Source organism: Crinia signifera, chromosome 6 (genome assembly GCF_055691185.1).
Source record: "Crinia signifera chromosome 6, ASM5569118v1, whole genome shotgun sequence".
In the NCBI taxonomy this organism is placed as follows: domain Eukaryota; kingdom Metazoa; phylum Chordata; class Amphibia; order Anura; family Myobatrachidae; genus Crinia; species Crinia signifera.
Window position 1 is genome coordinate 29,845,010 of NC_139222.1, and position 27,140 is coordinate 29,872,149.

At 46.6% G+C, this 27,140-nt stretch overlaps 2 protein-coding genes, 1 non-coding gene and 1 pseudogene across 3 annotated transcripts in view; 3 read left to right on the forward strand and 1 right to left on the reverse strand.

Annotated features, from left to right (window-relative positions):
* LOC146009565 (uncharacterized) overlaps positions 1-1,781 on the forward strand; it is a 50,769-nt gene extending 48,988 nt beyond the window's left edge. Inside the window, exon 7 of the mRNA XM_083150011.1 lies at positions 1,774-1,781. Within this exon, the coding sequence (XP_083006137.1) occupies positions 1,774-1,781 (8 nt within the window). The remainder of the gene's footprint in view (positions 1-1,773) is intronic.
* The window catches only part of LOC146010213 (uncharacterized), a 156,373-nt gene that overhangs the window by 63,629 nt on the left and 65,604 nt on the right, over positions 1-27,140 (reverse strand). The gene's annotated exons all lie outside the window — the stretch shown is intronic.
* LOC146014276 (5S ribosomal RNA) lies at positions 8,075-8,193 on the forward strand. Its single transcript, XR_014447226.1, has one exon. It is a non-coding gene; the product is annotated as a 5S ribosomal RNA (ribosomal RNA).
* On the forward strand, positions 11,777-11,894 carry LOC146011768 (5S ribosomal RNA; annotated as a pseudogene).

The following is a 27,140-nucleotide window of genomic DNA, read 5'->3' on the forward strand; positions in this document are numbered from 1 at the left end:
CCTAAATGGGGTCTGGACTTTCCACATACATAGCAATCAGTTTGATTAACCTTGCGGGCATTATACTTCATCCATTCTAACCAGTAATTTACGTCAGATAATCCAGTCTCTATGGATATAGTGTCTTCGTAAGTGGGGTTGTTAATGGCCAACATTTCATTAAAAGTGGTGACATGTGGTTTAAAGAATGATGGTGGTGTTTTAGGTTTTACAGTGGCTTTGAGGGCGGTGTATTCTGGGTTATCATACATGTCTTTTAAATGGAATTTTCCCCTTGGGCCCCCGCTTTTTCCTGATTGATATTTACCCATGACATATAGTCCGGCATCGCCGGGGGCCGGGTTTTCTAGGTTAATGATAAATTGGCTATTGCAAGTACCCTTTTTTCGTAGGGACATACGGGTTAGTAAGGATCGACCATGGGACCATTTCTGGAGGCCAACATCGGGGCAATATCCCCAGTCTTGGCTGCTCTCAAAGACAGTAGTATCTGCTCTAGTGTTCCACCCAACAGCCCCCCATGAGTTGCAAGAATCTCCCCAGTAAGTACTAGTGATACAGATATATACGTGACTTACAGCGTGTGGTGTGTGGTGGATGTTACACAGCCAGGGCAGCGGTGGTTCTCCTCGATTCCCGCCTTGATTGTTTGAACAAGATACAATATCACAATAAGAAAATATAAAAGTAGCGACAGTCGTGCTAGAAGAATTATACCAGAAGGTAAAGCGTCCATCATTTTGGGTTATATCAACTTCAGCAAGACAATTATAAAGAACAAGCCCGAGTAAAATCACTAGGGCTAAGGTGGGGGGAGTCATATCCTGTAGCGTCGTCCTCGGCTTCAGAATGTTGTACCCCTGATTCCTCGTCACCTCCAGCCGGCAGGTCTTCTCCAGGTTGGAGGTCAGAGTCACTGACTCCCGTTAGTACCCCTCTCGTCCCGTCTGTGTAATTCTCTGGATCAGCGTCGGGATCGGTGTCGATCTGCGGTGGGAGTGGAATTTTCTTCACTCTGGATGCATGGATCCACGTTGGTCCTTCGTCTGTGAGGACAGCCGTCCTGGTGACTGCGACCACTTCTGTCTCTGGTCCGTAGGTGAAGTCTCCGGGGTGCTTGTTTCTCGGCAACACTTTCACTACGACCTTGTCTCCAACCCTGAATGGGTGAGTGGGTATCTGTGGATGAGAAGGATTCTTAAAGATAACATTTTGTTCTAACTCATCAAGTTTCTTTATTAGGGATCTAACGTACTCTTCTCTTATTACGTCTAGATCTCCCTCAGTTGTAACTAGTGGTTTCTTTGCCCAGGGCGTGGGAAAAGGTCTACCCATTAGTATTTCAAAGGGGGAGTATCCTAGAGTTTTTTGTGGCGTCATTCTAATTTCAGCCAATACAATAGGGAGGATTTGTTTCCATTTAGCGAATGTACCTCCCGTGGCTTTACGTAATCTGTCTTTGACGGTACGGTTCATGCGTTCCACGATACCGGAACTTTGAGGGTGATATGGAATGTGAAACTTCCATTCTATTTGTAAAGCTTTGACCAATTCTGCAGTAATTTTCGCCGTAAAGGCTGAGCCTTTGTCACTATTGATTTGGAGCGGACATCCCCATCGCGGAATGATTTCTCGCGTGAGTATGCGGGCTACGGTTTTTGCGTCTTCTGACTTTGTGGGATAAGCCTCAGGCCATCGTGAGAACATGTCGACAATGACGAGGGCGTATTCCTGTTTGCCTGCATTGTTAATGTGTGTAAAGTCTATTTGCAGGTGAGTGAATGGAGTGGTTGGGTATTCTAGGTGCTGGTGTCTTGCTTTGTCTGGGTTATTTGGGTTGTTTCTGAGACATATTATACACCTACTGATGTATTGTTTAATGAGATCTTTTGCATTTGTGATATAAAAATCGTTTGAGAGGAGTAGGGTGGTTGTGACTATACTATGGTGTCCTATTCCATGGTAATGTGCTATAAACAGTGAAGCACTGGTTTGGGGTATACATGGTTTCCCCTCTTTGCAGATTAATCCAGTCCGTGGATTCTTCTGCAAAATTGGATATGTCCAGTCTGAAAGATCAGAGTTAGAGGCAGCCGCCTGTAATTCTGTGAGTAAATAGGTATCATCTAGTGATGGTGGTGAGATAACAGCAAGAATGAGGTTGTAAGTTTCTGTAGTGGCAGCTCGTTTAGCAGCGGCGTCAGCTAAGGCGTTGCCTCTGCTGATGTCATCTTTTCCTCCAGTGTGAGCTTTGCAGTGGAGAATGGCGAGCTGTGATGGCAGGGTGATTGCGTGTAATAGGTCAGTGATGAGTTGGGCATGGGATATGCCTTTTCCATCCGCGCCTGTGAATCCTCGGCGTTGCCAGATCATACCATGATCATGGACAACACCGTAGGCGTATTTGGAGTCTGTGTAGATTGTTACAGGTTTGCCTGAATATAGGTGACATGCTCTAGTGAGTGCAATGAGTTCTGCAGCCTGTGCTGACTGTAAGGAAACTGCTTTTGCCTCTAGAGTGATATCAGGAAGTTTGACGACTGCGTATCCTGCTTGGTACGTGTTGTCATTTGGTCGACTGCAAGAGCCGTCGACAAAGATCATGTCAGCATGCGGGACAGGTATAGTGTACATGTCTGTTCTGGGTGAAGTCTCTGAGTCAATAGTCAATGCACAGTCGTGTTGGGGAGGTGCCTCGTCGTCAGGGCCTCTTAGCCCTAAAAGGGCATTGAGTACGGGGACCGGTCCTTCAGAGTTTGTTGCATATTTAATGGTGAGAGAAGGGTTACTAAGTAGGAGTACTTCATAACCACTAAGCCTTTGAGCTGACATGTGTTGCGTGTGCAGGCCATTGAGAATGGAAAGGACGTTATGTGTGGTATGTAACACGGTAGGATGTCCTAGTGTCAGTGTGGTAGACATCTCAACAACCATTGCACAGGCAGCCAGGGCTCGAAGACAAGCCGGCATTCCTTGCACAGTGACAGGCATTACTTTTGAAAAGAATGCGACAGGGCGCATTTTGCCTCCATGAAGTTGGGTGAGCACGCCCGCCATGGTTGTACAGGTGTCCCTTGCAAACAAATGGAATGTTAACAGATAATCCGGGAGGCCGAGCGCGGGACTCTTTACCAACATTTCTCTTAACTTTGCAAATGCAGAAAACATTACATCCGACCATTCTATAATCTTGGGTTTGTCTTTGAGTGTACATTGTCTCAAGATGTTATCATAGTAGGAACAATCAGAAATCCACTGTCTGCAGTAACTTACCATACCCAAGAAAGACAGCATATCCTTCTGGGTAGTTGGGGTGACCAGGCCCAATACAGACTGTATGCGTTGTGGACTGATTTTCCTTTCTCCCTCAGAGAGTACAAAACCCAGGTAATTGACATTTGTTTTACACCATTGCAGTTTAGCTTTTGACACCTTGTGTCCACATTCTGATAACCAGTTTAACAGTGAAATTCCATCTAACCGGCTGGCCTCCTCGGTGGTACTACAGAGAAGCAGATCATCTGCATACTGTAGCAGGACAGAACCATGGGGGGGGTGCCAGGGAGCCAATGTGGCTTGGAGGACTATGCTATAGACCACTGGAGAGTCAATATAGCCTTGGGGTAAACGACACCAGGTTAATTGTTTACCTTCAAAGGAAAAAGCAAATAGTAATTGGGTCTCTGTGTCTATAGGAATGCTAAAAAATGCGTTTTTCAAATCGATGACACTAAAGTGGGTTGCGTTTGCAGGGATTGCTGAGATGAGTGAGTTTACATCTGGTACTATAGGTGCAATAGGGACAATGAGGTCATTTACTTTTCTCAAGTCCTGTACGAACCTGACAGCACCATCAGCCTTGAAAACGGGGTTGATGGGTGTCGAGTAAGGTGAGATGACGTATCGGAGTATGCCTTGTTCAAGAAATTCTTGTATCATGGGTCTAAGACCTTCTATTTTCTCAGATGAAAGTGTGTACTGTCTACAGAACACTGGCTGTGTGTCTGGTTTGAGTTTGGCTTTGTAGGGTGTGCATGGTACGAAACCAGTGTCATAAGGGCCAGTGGCCCAAATTCTATCATCAATTTGATCAAGTGAGTTGTCCAGAGTATTTTGTAGTGACACAAAGTGTGGGGAGGTGACTTGGAGCCCACTCCCTTGTGGAGAGGGTGAGATGGAGATGTGGAATTTACTAAACAAGTCACGGCCTAGTAAGTTAACAGGACATTCTGGGATGATCCTGAATTGGTGTATACCTAAATGTTTTCCCTTGTCAGAGCGTATGATAACTGGGTCAGTCAGGTAAGTGTCTGTGGGTATCCCGTTGATTCCCATTGAAGGAGTAGTCTTTTGCAGTTCACCATCATAGTTAAGAGAACACAAAACACTGGTGGTGGCCCCGCTGTCCACGAGAAAAGACAGTTTTTTATCATCTACATACAATGTGATGAGGGGTGAATCTTCCCAATGAGTAGTGAACTGTGCAAAAGATGGGATACCCTCCTCCGGGCCCCGTCAGTGGGTAGCGTCAGACCAGTCCACTCTGAATCGTACATGTTCTTGAATCGGTGTGGAACCCGGTCGGGACAGTCCTTGTTGGTGTCTTTGTGTGTAAGGTTGTTGTGGTTTCTGGGGAGGGAATGGACAGTCCCTAGCCCAGTGTGTATTTTGGCCACAGTTAAAACAAGTTGTCTGTTTGGGGACTGTACCGGTGTTACTATAGTCCCTGTTATATGGGGGCGCACGGGGTGGTGGACCTTGAGGGGGTCTATGAGGCCTTCTGTGGTTGTTCTGTGGGATTCCCTTATTTGGTCTATTGGGTGGGCCCCTATTGTTGTTCTGGAAGTTGTGAGTAGAAGTGACAGGAGTCTTCTTCATGTCAAAACATCCTGCTGATTCTTTTTCATACAAGTGATCACTAAATTGAGTGATGTTGTCAGAAGTCCAGGTAGAGACACTCTGTTTGACAGTGGTAATAATAGATGGATGTAAATTATTAATAAATGTGGAAATGAGGAGTGTATCCATTCCAGGGTCCAAACCAGCCTCCTCAGACCAACATTTTTTGAATCTTTTCCAAAATTCAGTGACTGTCTCAGTTGCCTTGTGTTTACAGGCCACTGCGACAGGCAGGGAAGACTTGGTTTTAAATACTTTTGTCATTTCTGTACTTATTTCTTCCCACATGGTTTTTACGCTGTCTGTTTTGTTTAAAGGATAATCCTTAGTGGACATTTTAGCTGGACAGTCGACGATGGTTTTTATATTTTTCCAATCCCATTTGGAGTTGTGGTCAGTGACGTTGTCAATAATTAGTATGATGTCATCATGTGTATAGTTACGGCCTGTACAAGCCTTTTTGAGGTATGCTACAGTGCCAGTGGGACTGACATGAGGTTTGGGACAATGTTTAATTATCTTATTTAATTCCTCAAGGTCCATAGCCTTGATGAGGAGTTGGTCTCCTATAGTCATAAAGGGACCGAGAAATCCTGAGGCAGAGGCCCCGGCGACGGAGTCATCGGCCCCGGAGGTCCTCTGGTCAGTCATTTCTATTTTGGTAATGTTTCTACTGGCCCTAGTAATACTACTTAGTGACTGTGGATTTATAATGGAATCATCAGCTGATTTTCTGGTCTTTTGTTGTTGTTTATGTTTAAGCATCTCTGTGGCATCTTTTATTAATTCCTCCAATTCCTCCTCAGTAGGTTCTATTTTAGGGGTTTCGTCGTCAGTGTCAGATTCTTCTCCTAGTTGTTGGTTTACAGGGGGTATGACGTTGTTAACAGGTGGTACTTGTCCTGAAGGTATTGTACCAGACCCCGGTACACCAGGATTGGGGGGTGGTGCACTAGGGTATAGAACCTGGTGACTAATGGCCATCAGGTCAGTATCTGTCAATGAGGGATAGACTGGGCTATAAGGGGGTGGTGATAATATTTTAACAACCTTCTTAATTCTCTTCTCCTCTTTGTCATGTAAAGATTTAGATATAAGTTTTATTTGTCTTTGTTTCTTGGTGATTGTGGTGTCATGCCAGAAGGGGGCAATGGTGAGCCATTGTTCACCTCCTGCAGACATGTATTTCATGTCCCAAGACGGATCAGCACCATACCATGGCCAGGCTTGTTTGTCTCCAAGACACAATCCTTTAACCATTTCCATGTAATAGGGGTAATTGCTGCCATCTCTGGGAAATGCATCCTCGCTCCCACAATTTTCAGTCCATCCCGCTAGATTATCTATCCATGAGTTGATTAAAAAATAATTAGTGGGTGAGTTACGGGCTACGTAATCTTTACATGTCTCGTTAGGTAGGGGAGGTGGATATGTTACAGTCATTTTACTTTGCTTTGAACCCATGTTTATTGTGAGTTTGTTTCTGATGTTTCTGTGAAAATAGTTTCCACTTCTTTACCTGTTGTTGGTGACTATAATCTTCACTGAAGTCTAAGAAATATAGTATCTGACTACTTTCAGGTAGTTTGTGAATCTGCTCTATTGACTTGGGACAGATAACTGGATAATTGAAGAGATTAATTGGTATATCCGTCACAAAGAAAGGGTATGGTTGATCAATGTATTTTTGTATAACGTCCGTGCGCAGATGGCAACCTAATACAAGGACCGCCTCTACAACAGTGCCGTTAGAAAAGGACGTGAGTGTAGATTTGAATCTTATAAGTTCACTATTGGCAGATACTAATTTCGGCCAATAATCGTCTCTTTCAGGGTTGTGGTACCAAAGCACTATACTACACTGACAATCTTCACAGGTTCCTATTTGTGGGTGTCTAGGGTGTGACATATGTGACTGTGGTATGAGAGCGTGAAAAATTCAAAGTGTGCAGACCAGGGGCGTTGTCACAGAAAGGCAGGTATAACCTATAGCAGCAATCTGCGAGAGTTGGTCTTTGTCTGCTCACTTTTAGAATTATGTATTCACTTTAGACATCTCATACAATTTTAAATGTATAATGATTTTGTTAGTAGAGACCACAGACTGTCTACGTGACAGTGGATAGAGTCCAGTGGTTTCGTTGCTGAGAACTGTATATGAAGCCTCACGTTGCGTTACTCCGAGAAGGAGAGCATAAAGTCCGCAAGTCTGTTGGCATACAGTAGTCAGATGAGACAAGTGGTGAGATTAGTGTGCGTGAACTTACCAGCCGCACGGTTTACAAAGAAATACAGATATCACAAGTGTGTATACTTACCAATCACACAAGGATATTGAAATAAGAAAAACTTATACTTCAAACTAAACATAGTAAGGAAATTTGGCCAATGAAATAATGGGTGTTCAAAATGAGGTTCTATTTGAATAAAGACCCGTGGTCTCTTCGTACTCCAAGTACGGTATCTGATCCTAGATCAGTGTGTACACAAAACAAAGATAGAAGATTTTAACTTCTATGAACTGACATCCGATATCCCCCGGGGATAGAGTCATAGGTTCAGGATCGAGTTTGTCCGTAACCTCACAGCGGTCTCAGAGTAGACTTTTGGAGTCTGCTGACGACCGTGTAGGAATGAACTTCGAATCCCGGACGAGCCCCCACCTGAAGGAAAATCGATCATGCGCCGATGTATCGATTTCCTCATCTATTAATTACCTTATTTGACCTCAGTGTGAAGACCCCTTAGAGCTCCGTGAGAGTGTAACCTCATATGATATGACCAGTAATGAGGACCACAGACACAAGGTTAACTCTGATTTAATAGTGACGAAACAACATATTTATACACAACATACGGCGCTGGTTTAATTACATGATTGGTTAATATTTGGTGCAGAGGTAGGGAAATAACAGCGTCTATGTGGGGTGGCTTATACGTCGCCTTGTGTAGTATTCGTTAGTTATGAAAAAGCACGGGATGTACAGTTTCTAAGGAAAGAAACAAAGTATATGATAGCGAGCGAGTACTGGAAACAAGCCAGAACATAACTACCTTGAAATATGCAGGAACAAACACAGAGAAACAAGATGGCTGATTAACCCTTCAGGCACCAAGGAGTTAAACTTCTGAGAGTGCAGCCCTGGTTTAAACTTCATTTTTTTCTTTTATTTCAACCTACAGCCATACCACACTGAATAGGCCCAATCTCATCCGATCTTGGCAGCTAAGCAGTGTTGGGCCTGGTTAGTACTTTTGTGGGAGACCACATGGGAACACCAGGTGCTGTAGGTTGCCTGCTGCAGGCGCTGTGCACAGTGCACTGCAGCAGAAGGAAGCACGCTGTGCTGGGTCTCTGACCTCCATGGCCAGATGCCTCAGCATCTCCACAAGGCATTGGGGGAGCCGCTGCAACGTCTGGAAGCTTCAGTCAGGTAAGCGGAGTCCCGGTGTGGGGCTCCGGCATACCTATAGCGGTGACCACCGCTGGCGGAGGAGGCAACTCCGGCGATCCCGGCAGCTGGGTCCCGTTCTTTCGGTCTCCCCTCTAGGCCACCAGGGCTGACCTGTTGCAGGTCCTATATGGGCATATAGCCCTGGTTAGGCTCCGGGAGGGGGTTCTTTTTCTTTTTTTTTAGCAGCCCATAGCTCCACCCCCAGCCCCAGTGCAGGTCCTTTGTATCAAATTTCTTGCCTGGGTGACATCACTCCCGCCTCTCTCCTTCCTTCTGGTGCCTGTTTCAAATAGGGATGGCCATCGTTGCCATCGATGGCAATTCTGCAACAGGCCATCGATAGTGCTAAAGTATGCAATGGATGACCATCGATATTTTTACATATCGATGGTCATCTATTGTGTTTGATTGGCCTGTGGGCCAATCAAAACACAGGGGTGGGGCTTTGCAGGTGCCAGGGGCGGAGCTATGCTCCATGTCCCGGCACTTTGGAAAAAAAAAACAGCAAAAAATAGTTTTGCTGTTCCATCGATGGAGGGAAACCATCTGGTTCTCCCTCATCGATGGCAAAAGTATTCGACATTGGCCATGAACCATCAATGATTTCGAATCATCGATGGTCGATGGCCATCCCTAGTTTCAAACAGTTGTGCCAGAGTGTTAGTCAGACACTGCCTATCCTGAATGCTGCACGGAGGGAGACTTGAAGGAGAGACTGCTGGCGCTGAGTGTTATGCCTCCCTGTCCTGCACTGTCCTGGTGTCAGGTTGCATATTCCCCCTTCCTCACCTCATGGTGCTGGTTGTTGGGAGTAGATGCCTATATAGGGGTTAATTTTGACCCTATTTTTTCTCACTAATTGAGGTTATCTGTGTTTTTATTTAGTATACTCTGTTACTTTTATTACTACTGTGGTAGGCTCACAGAAGCAGATAACAGAGACACTTATCTTATGTTTGTGTCTCTTCCAATTAGTGTAGTGCCTGTCATTACCCATCAGTGGTGTAGCTACGTGCCACGGTGCCCGGAGCAAGGGCACGTTTTGCGCCCCCCCAGATTTGTAGTAGGCGGGGCTCTTGCATGATGAAAAGGGGGAGCAGCCTAACATTATAAGACACACCGTAATGCCCATTACACATAAATTCACATGCCCATTACATACTATATAACAAACCATAATACCCATTTGACACATAAAACCAAAAACTTTTTTGGAAGGAGGGCACAACATTTCTAGTTACACTGCTGACGGGAGCCATCATGCTTCCATTTATATGTACGCACACACACACACACACAGGGCCGGTGCAAGGTTCCCCGGCAACCTAGGCAAGTGGTCAGCACAAACCCCCCACACACACACACACAGTGGGTGCCACCCACAACCCAGAAAGGACTCGCCACAGCCGGGGTGTATATGGTGATGGAGGGACCGCAGTCGGGCTAACTGCTCACTCTGGGCCAGATGTATCAAAGTTCAAAAAGTGATAAAATGGAGAGTGATAAACAGCCAACCAACCAGCTCCTACCTGCCATGTTACAGGCTAAGTTTGAAAAATGACAGGAAGGAGCTGATTGGCTGGTTGTTTATCACTCTATCACTATCTTAAGCTTAATACATCTGGCCCTCTGACTTGCAGCGCTGAAGGGAGGCTGTGGTCTCAAAGTCACCTGCTGGGCGTCGGGCCGGCTCAGGTCTAGTGCCGCGGCAGGAGACAGGAAACAGCCAGTCAACATAAGCGTTTTGACCGGCACCTCCTGCAGCAAGTAAGAGGGTCCCGGGGGATGGGAGGGGGGAGATGCTTGGTGCAGGCGGCATGTGAAGGGGGGGGGGGGTGATGCGGCAGCCGCTAAGTCGCTCGGGCAGAGGGGGTTGGAGGGGATCGCCTCTCACCTCCATCCAGGGGGAGTCCCTGCTCTCACACACACACACATATATACAACACCTGCACATACACGCAGATAACACATACATATACACACACACACTCCATTTTGTTTGCAGGAGCTGCCAATTTAATTAACTACAAGCCACATTACAGAATCTTTACCCTCATTGATGACACATTGTCACGGAGGGTCCTCTTCCTGATGCTGCTGCTGAAGCTTAGATAAACGCAGGGGAGGTAGGGGGAGGGAGAGAACTGCAGAGCTGTCTCCCTCCAGAATCGTAACTGCAGTGTCTCTGTCTGACTCGCAGGCATGTCACCAGGCAGCGTGTTTCCACTGTTTATTCAGTGTGAGACTTCCTGCCAAGGGCAAAGCATACCTCCCAACAGTCCCGATTTTATCGGGACAGTCCCGATTGTCAGGGCCTGTCCCGCTGTCCCACCCGCGGGCGGCAGTGTCCCACGGTGTGGGGGGCTGTTGGGAGTCCCCCTGTCAGCTGCTAAGCAGCGGGGAATAAACGCTGTGCGCATGCGCACAGCGTCTATTCTACGCAGCCAGGGGGCTGGGGGCATGGCTAGAGGCTCACAGAGCCTCTGGGTCATGCCCCCATAGCGGCAAAATGGGGGCGTGGCCTCGCGGGGGAGCCGCGAGTATAGGACATGCCCCCAAATTAGGCCACACCCCCATAAAATTTCAACGCGCCAGAGGCGCGCAGCAGCAGTGTCCCGACTGCTGAGCTGCAAAAGTTGGGAGGTATGGGCAAAGCATGGCCTCATGGGATTTGTAGTTTAATAGTTAACTGCTCAAAGTCTGAGCAGTAACATATAAACTACAATTCCCATGATGCCACTGTCCCTGCCTCTCCGTCCTGCCGGGTGCCTCTGAATGCTGAATCCCGGCACCTCCACGCACACTGACTGAAGTACTAGCACTGTAAGTGCCGCAGCCAGGCGGGGGAGGGAGCGGGTAAGCAGGGCTGGGGAGTAGGGTGACCAACTCATCCCTTTAATCCGGGACACATATTAATTACACAGGTTCTGTGGCTGGCTTTCACCTGGTTTTAAACTGCCACACCCCAAGACTCCATTTCACCTGGTTTTAAACTGCCACAGAACCTGTGTAATTAATATGTGTCCCGAATTAAAGGGATGAGTTGGTCACCCTACTGGGGAGCCAGCGGCACAGTTTGCATTGCTCCGGCGCCACTTGATCTCTCTGCGCCTGGAGCTTGTGCTCCGCCCTCCCTACGCCCCTGTTACCCACTGTCCTAATTAAGGCGCTGTGTGTGATTTTTTTTTTTTTGTCTCCACAACCCTGTAGACCAGGGCTTGGCAATTGCGGCCCTCCAGATGTTGATGAACTACACATCCCAGGATGCTTTGCATTCATTTTGCTATGTGGCCAAGCTGAAACGGAAGCAAGGCATGCTGGTATGTGTAGTTCATCAACATCTGGAGGGCCGCAATTGCCCAGCCCTGCTGTAGACCGTTCCCTTCAGGGGCTTTCTGCCACAGGGCTCCCATCTTCTCCCAGACCCCAGCCATACCACACTGGATAGACCTAATTTCATCTGATCTTGGCAGCTGAGCAGTGTGGGGCCTGGTTAGTACTGAGTGGGAGACCACATGTGCACACCAGGTGCTGTGGGTTAGGCATTATAGCAGAGGAGTGTGGAGCTGCCTGTCACAGCCTATGTCATGCACAGCTACCTCACCTCATGGTGATTAGTGTGATAGAGGAAGGTTACTACTACCCAATACCAACACTGTCCTAGTGTTGGGGTACATGTCCCCTACCTCACCTCATGGTGTTTGGTAGCTGGGAACAGAGTGTTAGTTTCACTTTCTGTTTTCCAGACACTATCTAGGATTACTGCTCTAGAATGTGGTTTATTGCTTAAGATCATACTTGCCTTCTTTTCAAAACTAATTTCAGGGAGATTATGTTTGGTAGTAGAATGTAGCACAGTGCCCATTGAGGGGGTGTGTCATGCTCCACCCAAAGGGCGTGTCTAGTTCCATATTTGAAGATATTGTGAATTTGGCACCTAGAAGCGTGGGTGTGTTTTACTACATCTGAGAGGAAACTATTAAAATTACATATCCAAATGTAGATGATCCCCAAAGCAGTTAGTAAGAGCTACTATACTTGCTAAAGAAGAGTCACTAGTACGTGTCAGGGATTGTTCATCTATCCTTCTATCCCTTTTTTCCGAAAATGTAACAGCTACATAATGTGGGCTAGGTGAAATGAGGGAGATTGCTAGACTAATCAGGGAGAGAGGGCGATTGCTGCTATTTCAGGGAGTCTCCTGTAAAATTTAGGAGAGAAGGCAACTATGCATTTACCACATTAACAGTGTAGTGTATTTCTGATTAATTTAAGGTTATGTTTATTTTAAAAATAAACATTGCTTTTCTTTATAAAATAAGGAAATATCTATGCGATTCCAAACTTTTGAACTGGCTTGGGCATGTCTGGGCATCTAGAAAGTACTTGATTACATCACAATGCATAGAACACAACTATTATGACATCACAATGCCCAAACAGAGGTTATAAATAAGAGTGCTCAGAGCTGCTGGTCCTCATTCTGCTGCAGCCTCTTAAGAAGATAAGTCACAGTCTAGAGAAGTCACAGCGGAAATTCATTTCACAAGAGTGTCCAAAGTAGTCACAGCTGACATGCCTATTGCTCAAATATCAGCAACACCACACTGGCCTCCGTATGCACTTGTGGTAAATAATCATCCGGCGCGAAGGCCCCCACCATATAAGCGGATCTCACTCTACCCAGAGGCCACTTACCCGACCATGGTCAAGGCTAAGCCGACGACCACGGTCAAGGCCAAGCCGGCAACGGTGATCAAGGCCAAGCCGGTAGACCTGGTCAAGCACAAGCCGGAAGAACGATCCAAGGCGACAGACCCGGACAAGGTCAAGCACAAACCGGCAGAACGTACCAAGCCGGCAGACTTATTCAAGTACAAGGCGGCAGACCCGGACAAGGTCAAGCACAAGCCGGCAGAACAATCCAAGCTAGCAGACACATTCAAGTACAGGCTGGCAGACCAATCCAAGTACAGGCCGGATAACCCAGTCAAGTACCTGGTGGCAGAAAAAGTCAAGTCCCTGCTGGCAGACCCATCCAAGTACATGCCGGCTAACCCATTCGAGTACGTGCTGGCAGACCTACGCATGAGAAAGCTGGCAGACCCGTTCAAGTACAAGTCTGCAGGCCCATTCAACATCTTTCCACCAGACCCGGTCAAAATAAAGCCGGCAGACAGATTAAAGACCAAGCCGGCAGACCCGGTCAAAACCAAGCCGGCAGACCCGGTCAAAACCAAGCCGGCAGACCCGGTCAAAACCAAGCCGGCAGACAAATTCAAGACCAAGCCGGCAGACCTGGTCAAGGACAAGCAGGCAGACCCGGTCAAAATCAAGCCAGAAGGACCGGTCAAAAGCAAGCCGGCAGACGAATTCAAGACCAAGCCGGAAGACAAATTCAAGACCAAGCCAGCAGACCCGGTCAATGCTCCCAAATGCCCACCCCTGTCTGTGGCTGATTGCCCAGCTGTGCAGGTGCCCCCTGGCTCATCCAGGTCAAGGGCCTCCAAATTTCTGAAACGTTGTGGGTGCGGCGTGAGTTAGACAAAGAGACCCACATACAGGCTTGGGAACCGAAGACAAAGAGACCCACATACAGGCTTGGGAACCGAAGACAAAGAGACCAACATACAGGCTTGGGAACCGAAGACAAAGAGACCCACATACAGGCTTGGGAACCGAAGACAAAGAGACCCACATACAGGCTTGGGAACCGAAGACAAAGAGACCCACATACAGGCTTGGGAACCGAAGACAAAGAGACCCACATACAGGCTTGGGAACCGAAGACAAAGAGACCCACATACAGGCTTGGGAACCGAAGACAAAGAGACCCACATACAGGCTTGGGAACCGAAGACAAAGAGACCCACATACAGGCTTGGGAACCGAAGACAAAGAGACCCACATACAGGCTTGGGAACCGAAGACAAAGAGACCCACATACAGGCTTGGGAACCGAAGACAAAGAGACCCACATACAGGCTTGGGAACCTGAGACAAAGAAACCCATCCCATCCCACTCCCCCTCCCCTCCCCCCCCCCCACCCGTGGCTGTTATTGCATGGCTATCGGGCGTGGCCCCTTGGCGATGGGGTTACCAATTCATTCAGAATTGGTAGTGGCACAGCCACCATGGACCAACGCAATATTAATTTTGTTGTTAAGTTAGAACCGTGTAACTGTGCTGTCAGACTCGCTGTGTGACTGTACTGACAACTTTCAGCTTAATTTGCAAAACATATTATTATACTAGGTGATTCATTGCTCCGCCTCCTTAACTTGTGAGGTCCTTTATTGCAGTGGTAGCCAACCCTAGCCCTCGAGAGCTACCAACAGCATACCCTCCAACTGTACCGATTTAGTCGGTACAGTACCGTTTTTAAATGGTCTGTACCGGCTAAATCATAGTGTACCGGTTTTAGGCAACCCTGCACTGGTGTCATTGAAGGTGCGGGCAGCACAGGAGTGTCTGGACTCTGGCTGCAGTCGCAGAGTAAGGGTTCCACGAAGAGAAACGGTACTTATGTAATATCTGGGCTCCCGTTTTTCTTATGAGACCACGTGTGCTCACCACGCTTCGGGCACGGTGGCTCGCCACACTATATAAAATCAAATCCATGCGTAGTTGGATAGTAGGGGTAAGTTAATACATAAGTACCAGAGAAACTAACCCACACGTGTAGTTGCTCAGCCCTATTATACTGACTCAGCGGCGCTTCCCTTCCTGCACTGGCCTGGGTGTCATGCAGAGCAAGCTGCCTAACTCATGTGCGGCGGCAAGCTCGCACCAGTCCCGGGCGTGCGGGGGGAGGAGGAGAAGGCGGCAACACTGGAGCAGCAGGAGTTAGCGTTCTGTGGCCCAGCTTGTTGTGCCCACCCGACCCGCAATGGACGATACAGACCAACTGGTAAGAAAAGTGGAGTGTCTTCGGGGGTGGACGACTGCTCCCGCTACTTCTTCGCCTCCTTTTCCTGAACTTAATTTATACCAGTAGTCGCATCTGCTGGCCAAGTTTTGCAAACGTTAATTTCCTGTTCCGAACCACAAGTCCCAGCATGCACTGCTGGCCACTTGGAGCCTGATAGCAGCTGGGGATCCACTATAGTGGTGCTGTTATGGGGAACTGCAGAATATGACAGCCGATGCTGGCTTGGCTGACAGGGGAGCTGCCCATCTGTATAAATAAGTTTGCATAATACTGACAGTGCTGCAGCCAATGGTAGCCGCCTACACAATCTGCGGCCAATCACAGTGCAGGCACTGCAGCCAATCATAACACAGCGGTCTGGAAATTAAATTTGAATCTTGCCCGCCTCATGCAACAGCGGAGCAACGGGACAGGGGACACCATCAGCAATCCTAGGTAACCTGGGTACATATAGCCATGGGGTGTAGTAGTTGGTTGGTGCACAGTACACATTCAGTAGGGGACGTGGCTGCACCCTTTTTGCACATGACCACGCCCCCTTTTTAATGACCACGCCCTCTTTCTGAATGTGTACCGATTTCTTATATTCAAATGTTGGAGGGTATGCAACAGTTCACATATTCCAGACAACCTAGCTGCTGCACAGCTGCACTCATTAATCACTGAAACATTTTAAAAGATACACAGATGGAGCTAATTAGCTCACTTGTGATTCTGTGAGGAGACCTGCAAAACATGCACTGTTGGTAGCTCTCGAGGACTAGGGTTGGCTACCCCAGCTTTATTGCATTTATAAGTTAAAAAAATGTTTAGACAGGGTCTGGGCCTGCTGTGGATGTGGGAGAGCCTGGTGTGCCATGGGTGGGGGAGGGGCAGGTGTGTAAGGAGTGTGTGTGGTGTTTCCACAGGTGGATGTGGGGGTGCTGTGGGTGGTGGAGTGGCAGGTGTGGTAGGTGGGTGGACGCGGATACCTGGCATCCCACAGCCTCTCCACATTCTCCCCAGGGTTTGAACCTATTATTTATAATTCATTTTCTGATGCAAATCATTACGGCAACAAAAGTGCTCGCTACCCCAGGATGCGAAGGGTGCGAGATTTAGTGCAGCTGCAAAAAATAGGATTGATCCCCTAATCACACTACTGACCATTTAAAAATGGATGCATAGATTATAAAAATAAAGTTTTCTTTGTCTTTATTTGAAGATTTATTTTGATTAAAGCATCAGCCGCATCAGCAGCTTAATAGTTCTCCAATCTAAGCACTGTGCAGATATCTTGTGTAATAACCACACCACCCAACTACTACTATGGGCATTATGTGTAAGGGGCATTACTACAGTGGGCATTATGTGTAATTGGCACATTATGTGTGACATGTCTACTGTGGGTGTTATGTGGGTACTTATGTATTATCTGGGCTGCCGATTTTTTTGATTGTATGCCTTAACTTAAGGCATACAATCAGATGCGATGCGATGACCCGATTTTTCCATAGGATTCAATGTTAAAATGGACTGAGTCCATTTTAACATGGAATTCAATGGGAAAAGGGGTCCTTTTCATACCCCTACTATCCAAGTGGGCATGGAGTTGGATATAAACCTGTGGCGAGCGTAGCGAGCGGACGGTATTCTGTGTCCGCTCACCACGCTTCGGGCTCGGTGGCTCGCTACAGGTTTATATCCAACTCCATGCCCACTTGGATAGTAGGGGTATGAAAAGGACCCCTTTTCCCATTGAATTACATGTTAAAATGGACTCAGTCCATTTTAACATTGAATCCTATGGAAAAATCGGGTCCATCGCATCGCATCGCATGCGATATGGTCGGATGCGATGCGATGGACCCGATTTCAAAATCGGCAGCCCAGTTAGTACATAAGTACCGTTAGGTGTGGCACTACTACTGTGGGTGTATTGTGCACTGTTAATTTGGGTATTATGTGTACTGGGCACTACGACTGTGGGCATGATGTGTGGCACAACTACTGTGGGTGTTCTGTGTAAGTGGCAATACTGTGTAGTGTACTGTGTAGTGATACTACTGTGTAACAAAACATTTATAAGGGTGTTACTGTATAGTATAACGCAGGGTTCCCGACTTTCAAATTCTCCGCTGGGGGGGCGCTTGACTGACGTCATTAAGCCCCGCCCCCATTAGGGAAATAGTCAAAATCACTGATCTCCATGGACGGGGCGGGGCTAAAACGACACGAGTGTCATTTTAGCTCTGCTCCCTCCTCTGAGACCCGCGGATTGCGGCATTTTAATGCAGCGATCGGGGGGGCTCAGTGGGGGTCTGATTCCGAGAGGGTTGCCCACCCTTCCGGGGGGTCTGGGAGGGGGACCCGATTTTCCTGATAATTCCGGGAGGGTCAGCAACCCTGTGTTATTAACTTTTTACATGTGGTAGTGTGTTTCATTCAGTCAAACCTAGCGCTGTATAATTCTTTTTTCTTTTTGGCCTATCAATTTATAGGATACTTACACACTCCTCATACAGCAGCTATAGCTAGACTTGTGGTTCTTCCTTTTCTGTATGGCACTTTAGCAGCACCCTGCTAAAACACCCTGCCCGTGCCGTCACGTGAATAGATGCCCTACACACACACACGACATCTATTCCCATTCTCCTATGTAAGTGCCGGGCACGCCTCCATCGGTGTCGTTGGTGGGACCACCCGGTCCCATATTGACATTGGCGCCGCAGTACTGCCCACATTGGTGACACCAGTGAGGCCATCAAGGCCCCCATTGCACCACACTCGTGCTGCCTCCGTGTCCCGGCACCCAGCCCTGATTCTAACTAAATTACTATATAAATACCCTAAGCACCAGGGTGAGAAAACCCTCAGCGGCAAAGGAGTTAAAAGCATTAGGGGCCCATTTATCACAGATCGCATTTACAATGTGATCTGGGCGGATTGTTACCTCCCAGGATAGCATTGTAAAAATGTGATCCTATTGGCGGGATGTATCATTCCTGGCGCACAGGGACAGGGCTCCGAAAGGAGCCTGTCCATGCGATGTGCTGAGCCGGGCGCCGGGGGGTGTCTGCACATGTGTGGTTAGTGCTGACCCCTTACCGACCCCACTAACCGCACTGCCCCAGCGGAAGTGCAATCTATAGCCCATAGGCTACAATGGGCTACCGCCATCTCAGAATGGCAATAGCCCAGGGATGCGAAGCGTTGCTGCCCGATGTTGATACATCGGCCAGCTTCGCATACCCAATAGTAACCTATGGGGGAAGCAGCCGGTGGCAGTGCAGGAGGGATCGCAGCAGGGATCAGAGATTCTTGCTGTGGTCCCTCCTGATACATTCCAATGATACTTAATATATTTGCGGCTATTGGCATGATAAATGGGCCCCTTAGTATGATAAATGGGCCCCTTAGCCTCTTCAACCCAAAAATCAAACCCAATTATCCTAAAAAAAACCTTGTTCTAAAAAGTAGTTTCTCTTAACTATGATCAACCACCTACAGTACCTACTTATCTCCCCTCCGCTCCCTCACCTGTTGCGGATCTACTTACTCTATGTGCGCGCTGCTGTCACAGCCACGGGGCAGAAGAAACATCCGCGCCTCCATTTTAAGGCATCAACAGAAGAGGTAGGAGCTGAACAATGCAGCCTGCTCCACACCTTTATATGTTTGGCAACAACGTGGGGCTGGGCCCTGGTGGTCTATCACTGAGTCTGGGGTCCCCAACCTACAGCATATGTGTGACCATGGCCCTGATTCACACCTGATCGCACCCTCACAAATTGGGCGCTGCGTCCAGCGGTCAGCTAAGACGCCACCCCGCTAGAATTAAATCCGCCTGTGATCACTGAGCAAATGGATGTGTACGGCTACAGCCATGCAAATATGTCCAAAACCCATCGTAACAGGCTCACCATCGATGTTTTTTACACAGTACACAGTCATCGCTGGTTCAGAGTAGCACTAGACTTAGCAGTGCGATGGAAAAAGGCATATCCGGCCTGAAGCTGACATCACACACCCCTCCCTAAAAAGCTTAGGCACGCCTGCAGTTTCCCTAATCCTCACCAAAGGTCACGTCTACTGTCCAATGGATGAAGTTCATTGTAAAGGGGACAATTACATTATCCCGATACATGATTTCCAGGTAGATGGAATTTTTATATTCTAATGATGAATGTAAGTTTATGACCTGATAATGTTACTATGAAGTATTTAGGGGTATATGAATTCCTGTATCGTTATGCTTTATTGCTATAATGTTACACATGTAGGGTCCAGTTCAGAGAGATGTGAAGATTACGGAGGAGGCTAGTCCCGCAGAACTCGGCCTCCGTGAGTAATAATAATACAGGATATATGCAGCCATTCTCCTTGTTCTGTCACTATTTACTACCCCTTATGAAGTCCTAAGGATGAAACGCGTCGGGTGATTCCTGAACATATCTCATTTTAAAAGATAAGCTCCTATAATTTTCTTTTTATGTCTTACTAGTAAAAAGTCCATCAAAATGACGGCTTCTGCAATGTACTTTTACTTTGAGCTGTGACAGTTTTTACTTTCACATTGAGCTGTGATCGTTTTTAGCCCACAAACTCTCCACCCCACCCCCAGTCCTTTTCTGCTCCTACCTCCAATCTCTGTATTCGCAGCTACCTCTCTCCATATCCAGCAAGTTTGCGGCAGATCAGTGTCCCTGCAAAAATTGCTGTCACTTTCTATTTTTTTTTATCACACAAAGGAGTAATTTGGTCCGTTGAGTACTTTACCTCATAGAGGTGAGAAGTAGTTAGTTTTTATGAATATATAGATTTTTAATTTTTTAGTACCAGTTGCCCCTTTTATACAATATAGATACACTGAATTCCCCCCTAAATCTTTATTGAGCTTGTCTAATAGCGGGGGTTTTTTTGTCCTTCGGTTCTTCCCCTATTTTTAATTGTTTAATAGTGTTTATCTTCTTTGCAAAGCACCTCCGCCCAGACGCAAGGTCCCATCTAAGTGGCCACAACCTTCCCCGCAGGATAAGGGACATATTGCGGGTGAGTTGTTTTAATAATAATTAGATTTATAAGCAAACTCATGCAACAAAAACAAAAATGTTTCATTTACAAATATGTTTGTATGATGGACTTGTCAAAAGTGGGCCATACATCTACCCGGCAAATCCCTGATACCGCTTCATTCTTGCGGTTTCTTGAGGTATCAGCAAAATCCTACGTGTTAAAAACACCCAACTTGACCATTCCATTTATTTTTGGGATGGAATCAGTGTTTCTAGGATTTACAACATCTTGGATTTTGCTGATGGCCGACCCAGGCATCAGTAGAATGGGGAATTGCCCCAATAGATGCCTAATGTAATGTAAAGATTTGCCAGGTGGGGGCCTTTATGCAAAAAATGGCAGTGGCCACACAGTGAGGGGGGGGGGGGGGTTTCCACACAATAGTACCAATATGTTTTGCACATTATGCCCACACAGTATGGCTTCTTATTGCACCTTATGCCCACACAGTATGGCCCCTTATTGCACATTATGCCCACACATTATGCCCACACAGTATGGCCCCTTATTGTACATTATTCTCACACAGAAGTGCCCTTTGTTGCACATTATACCCACACAGTATGGCCCGTTGTTGCACAGTATGCCCACACAGTATGGCCGCTTGTTGCACATTAAGCCCACACAGTATGGCTCCTTGTTGCACATTATGGCCACACAGTATGGCTCCTTGTTGCACATTATGGCCACACAGTATGGCTCCTTGTTGCACATTATGCCCACACAGTATGGCCGCTTGTTGCACATTTTGCCCACACAGTATGGGTCCTTATTGCACATTATGCCCACACAGTAGTGCATCTTGTTGCACATTATACAAACACAGTATGGCACATTGCTTCACAGTATGGCCTTTACTGCACAATATGCCCACACAGTAGTGCATCATGCACATTACACTCACAGTATTGCCCCTTATACATTACCCCACAGTAGTGGCTTTTATACAAATCATGAAACACAGTAGGGGATCCCTTTACCTATTACTAAAAAGTGGACTGGGCCTAATGCCCAGCCAATCAAGAGGGGCTTGTGCTATTGCCTGCCTTCTTAAGGGCATATAAAGTGACATGAACCTAATGATCATAATCATGTATCATTTTAGCATGGGCCCTCAGCCTGCTTAACATAACATGTCTAATGTCCAGCACAAGGTGGTCTAGGGGGTATATTACTCGTGTCCAAGGTTGTCTACTGCTACGTTGGAAGGGGCTTTAGTGGGGGTGCTTCATTTAGCTCTTTGCTTTGCACCAGCTGAAGCACTCTCCGGCCCACATCTGGATTTGTCCGCCACTGGCCCATTAATGACAGCAGCGACATCTTCAGCTCTTCAGGGGGACATCTGCTTCCGATCACCGCTGTCGTCAAACTGAAGGCTCCGCTCATTGGCGTCTAACTAAAAATGCTGAGAGTGGGCGGAGCTTTCATGCAGAAAGCAGTGATTGGCTGCCTGTTTGTGAACTGTGTTTCGCTTGGGAACGGCTCCAGATTTAAACCGGCACTCCCCGCAGCCCAGCTCTTACAGTTAATGGTTGCGGTATCCACAAATCTCAATTACAATGGACACCAAGCTCTGCACTGTGTATCGTGTATAAAGATAAAGCATTGGATAGTTTAATATACACACTTCTACTTGTTCCATCAGGTCTATCATATACCATCTCTACACATGCACCACCTGCACAGCCAGAGGAAGAGCAGGAGGATATCTCCCACACATTGTGTGAAGAGCCTACAGAGAAGACAACAGGACAAACACATAAGGCCCTAGGGGAACATCATGCAACTCCTCAGCCACAACATCAACCAACATCGATGGCCAGCACGTATCTGGGCGACTTTGCAAAACTCCAGTTTGAATTCATGCACAAGCAAACCAAACAATTCCAGTGCATCACCACCACACATGACCTTACACAGGCCATCCGAGAACAAAGCAACAACCAGCTAGTAATAAGCAATCACATTTGTGCTGCAATAGCAAGCCTACACCAGGGTCAAAGCCAAAACTTATGCTGGGTACACACCAGGACGACTAGGGCCCGATCCCCACAATCTCGATCCAATTCCGATCAATTGGATGTAGATTGTGTGCTGATTGGGCCCTTTTCTGACCTGCTGTGGACCGATATCGATCCGATGTGCGGTCCCGCGGGTCGGTCGGTCGTTATTGAGATCCTACCTGCTGCAGGTAGGATCTCAATGACGACCATACAGCCGGGTGCGGGTCGCCATCGGATTGGACCCGCTCACGGTGCACATCGTGAGCGGGTCGTGCCCCCCCCCCCCCGCGTCACCGTGAGCGGGTCGGACGAGACACTGACGACCCGCTCACGATGTGCATCGTGAGCGGGTCGTCCTGGTGTGTACCCTACATTACACCAAGCAAATACTTTTACAACCAGCGGGCGAACAGAGACCCCAGTGCCATCTGTTGCTGCTGCATCCACACCAACGAGGCGGAGTGTGAGGTCCAGGGGAAGACAGAGAGGTGGAATGAGTAGAGGATCGTATCTACAGCCAATAGGAGAGATAATTGTTTATAGTGTTGTCATTTACTTTGCATTTTTCCATCTGATGTTTTTAATAGAATAAAATTTTGTGCGTACGCAAAATTAGACAATTTTGTTGTTGACTAGACCCATAGAAAACATGTTGTTCAACACCGTAAAAGGTACGCGGTATACCACATGTCTTACCAGTAGCGTAAAGAATTTCTGGGGGGCCCCATACATTTATTATAATTTGTTTCCCCTAAATGCAATGCTCATTGCCAGGGGGTTACATGCTCATTGCCTGGGTATATATATATATATATATATATATATATATATATAAAGTCCAGATGGGAGCAGCACGTCCTCAACCAAGTAGATAAGTCAGGGTGCCATCCATAACCCCACAGGGTCAGCATACAGGTCCAGACGGCGGCACTCCCCCAATAAAGATATTCTCAAAAGCAGATGTCAACGTTTCGAACCTTTTTATTAGCGGTTCTTCATCAGGATACACAACATATATAACACACATAACCATATTTATACATACCCACAAGACCTCACCGCCAATTGTGTCAAGTTTGCTTGGCGCCAATGTCCCGCTCAACACACCCCCAGCGCGACGTGCGCATCACATGCCACGTCATACAGGAAGCAGGAACGAGTCACATTGCCATAACAAACCTTCGTTACCATGGTAATCATACACTGTGCTGATGCACCATAACGGAACACACTGACGATCAGAAGCGGTTCCCAGCAATCAACGTGCTGCGCGTCATAAGGCGCGTCATCACGTTCAGTCGCATCACCGCTGCCGGATCCAATCAGTGCATCCGAGGTAGCCATAGCAACAGTGCACCTATACAACAAGGAAATAATCGCTGTGTCCCCGACAGATGCGCCGGCAACACAAGTATTATTATAAAACATACAGATCAAGATAAAATGACATAGTTATGCTTCACCAACACCTAAGTAGAAATAATGCATAAGAAATAGCAAATGTACAAGTGTACATAAATAACATACATACAGACAAGTGAATCCAATGGATTATCGAGTAGCATGCTGAATAAATGCAGAACTGATCATTTTGATATACTAAGATCAGGCATACCAATCAATACAAGACACTAAAATAAACAGAAAAAGCACATAATAGGCTGAATCACACTGGGACATCAGTAAACATATAACTTCTATAGAAAACAATGTAGACCCCTGAATTCATTCAAGCCTCTAGGGGCTAGCGTACCTAGACGCTGTATCCACTGTGCTTCACACTGTAGTAACATACGTGACCTGTCACCCCTACGAATAGACTCAGGGATGTGGTCAATAATCATGTAACGTAACATGGGTATAGTGTGGTGTGCCTCATAGAAGTGTCGCGCCACCGGTTGGTCGCTGACACCCTTTTCCAAGGCAACTTTTATAGAGTGTCGATGGCCCGCCATACGTTCTCTCAGTGTCCTCTCTGTTTTGCCGATATAGCTAAGGGAGCAGGGACAGGTTATCATGTACACAATGTACTTAGTTGTACATGTTACTCTGTGCCTGATGCCATATCGCTTCCCACTAGACGGATGACAGAATGAATCACCTGTGGTGAGAGACCGACAGGTGATACAATTTAAACATCTAAAACAACCTGGTTTAGCACTCAAAAAAGCTTCACTGCTACTCTGTTGCAATTTACCGATGTCAGTTTTCATGACTATGTCCCGCACACTCCTGCCACGAGTGTAGCAGGGCATAATCATGGTATCAGACAGATCAAGGGTACGGTCTGTTAATGGTGATTAAACTATGACCAGAGATACAATATGTGAAAAGCGCAGGTTACGTAATGTGTCCGTAACCTGCTTACCCGTTATACCTAGCTACGTGCGAACAAAACGTAGCGCAACGTAGCGTACCTTTTAATTGTATGTTATACACTTAAGAACCAATACCTTGATAAGAGATCCCTTCGCAGGACTTTGTCTCTAATTCTGCGAATATACTTTAAAGGACAGAGTCCGCAATGTACCTTTTCGCTATTATGCGAATAACCAGACACGACCACTGAATAGAAGTAAGGAGGTTAGAACTCCATAAAAGGTTGTATTAAAGTCCCTAATGGACAAAAGGGGATTACAGTAATAAGAAATAAACAGGTATAACAAGTGATACAATATACTAACAATGAATGCTAACAAACTCTGCTAAGGGGAAAGAATACAATAATACAAGACACAACCAGCCAACAATACTACAAGGATAAATACCGTGAAATGCAACCGTTACCCGTCTCACTCTAGTATGCGAAGCGCCGTCCGGTCAGAGCTCACTATCGTTCAGGAATGAGCGATAGTCCGGTAGGAAGGTCCAGGGAAGTTAGTTGTGCCGAAGTGACCGAGCCTGCTCCGGGTCGCCTATCTTATAGGGTCAGAAAGGGGAGGTCAAAGGCCATTCTCATTGGTCAGAGATCATATGTCCGGTCCACTGTGATTGGAGGTTAGACGCTGTACCTGGTCTGACCAGGTGCAGGGGAGTGAACTTTAAGAGTCCTTTGTTCAGTGGTTTCGGCGTCAGCAAGGATAAGAACCGGTTTTATCTGGTTTCCTTTGTTTAACTACTTACAACAGAAACTGTCTCTGGGATATGGAATATGTCCATAACTATCGGACAGTGTACATTGCGAAATATTCGCAATGACCGGAATACTTCGCATAATGAGCTGAACGGAACGGTACTAAACACGATATAGACAGGTGTGTGCAGGGCTAACTAAGCTATGTGTGGCGTTCTAAACCTTTTAAACTATATTTCATTTCGTGTAAGTGTGTTATTATGAATTTATATGCGATAGTATGTCTACTCTTCTGGTCCACATTGTCACACATACTCGGGTATAGAAACTTTATTTGCGCAACTCTGCGAACCAAAATGGCGGCCATACTATCACAAAATGGCGTGTGTGTACCTAGACTTCCACAGTCCACCCTTTAACAGTAAATATAAAACTGTTACATTACAAAACATTTCACACGACAATACAGAAATTCATAATCCAAACAGAGAAATTGGGATACATGAAATAAACATATAAGGGGAGTAAACCATCTGCTCTCGGCCGATCCAGGATCATGGATAAACGATGGGCCGCATTTATCGAACAATCTACTCAGGGTCACGAAGGATAATGTACAATTTTTGGGATAAAAATAAAAACAGGGGCGGTTACAACATATACACGTTCACAAATATGGTTTCTTTAAAGGGAGGTGGTTTCGATTTTAGGGTCATATACCAAACCCTGGTCTTCCTCTGTATCTCTCGTTCTTACACTCATGATTTCGGTACGTTTTGCCTTTCCCCGGGTCACCACCTTTAAACATTTGAACAATAGCACAAAGACTATGATGGCACCACCGATACAGAGAAGGAGTTTTCCTATGCTAGCTATGATCCCCTGCGCCCATTCTCCTAGACCAGAGAACCAGTGCATTGGATTCAACCAGGAGGTCCATTCGCTAACTTTGTTACCTATTTCTGCCAGGCTGATATTATGTTCCCTTCTAAATTCCCATTTAAGCTGAAGAATCTCATCCATCCGGTGATCGATGATTTCTTCTGGGTCTTCAGTATTGTTGGTGATATATGTACAACATTTCACCCCAAACTGTGTAGAGAGGGTGACACAATATCCTCCTGTCATAGCTGTCAGGTAGTTCAACACCATTCGATGTTGAACTAGCTCTCTTTTATACGCTTGTAACTCCTTCCCAGTGTATCTAAAGGTGTCATCATAAATCTCAGTGATGTTATCTACCAAGCTTGCTAATGCTTGTATATACTTAAAATTGATAACTCCTCTGGCGGTATGGGTGATATCTAATGCAATGAGGAATTGGATACCGAACGACTCGTGTATCATTTCAGAAGCTAGGGGTTCTTTTCTTATTGTTAAATCCCTTTTATGGATTTGGTCATAATGGGTATGAGTGTAAGGAGGAGAAATACCTCTGTGTACGTTCATCATCTCATCGTGTGTGAGGGTCATCACTTCCGGTAACACTCTGCCTAGATAACAAATACCAACGTAGTTCATGGAGAGCCATTTGTACGCCCTTCTACCACAAATATAATAAACATCGTCAGGGAGAAAATAAGGGACAGAGTATTTCATTATCTTGTCACACATTATCCATAAGAACATCCCCGTCCCCTGCTCCCTGACTCGTTCCTCACATGTTTCTGGCTGTAGGGTCATATTACAGTAGCCGGTTGATACTCTGCCGGCCATCATTTTA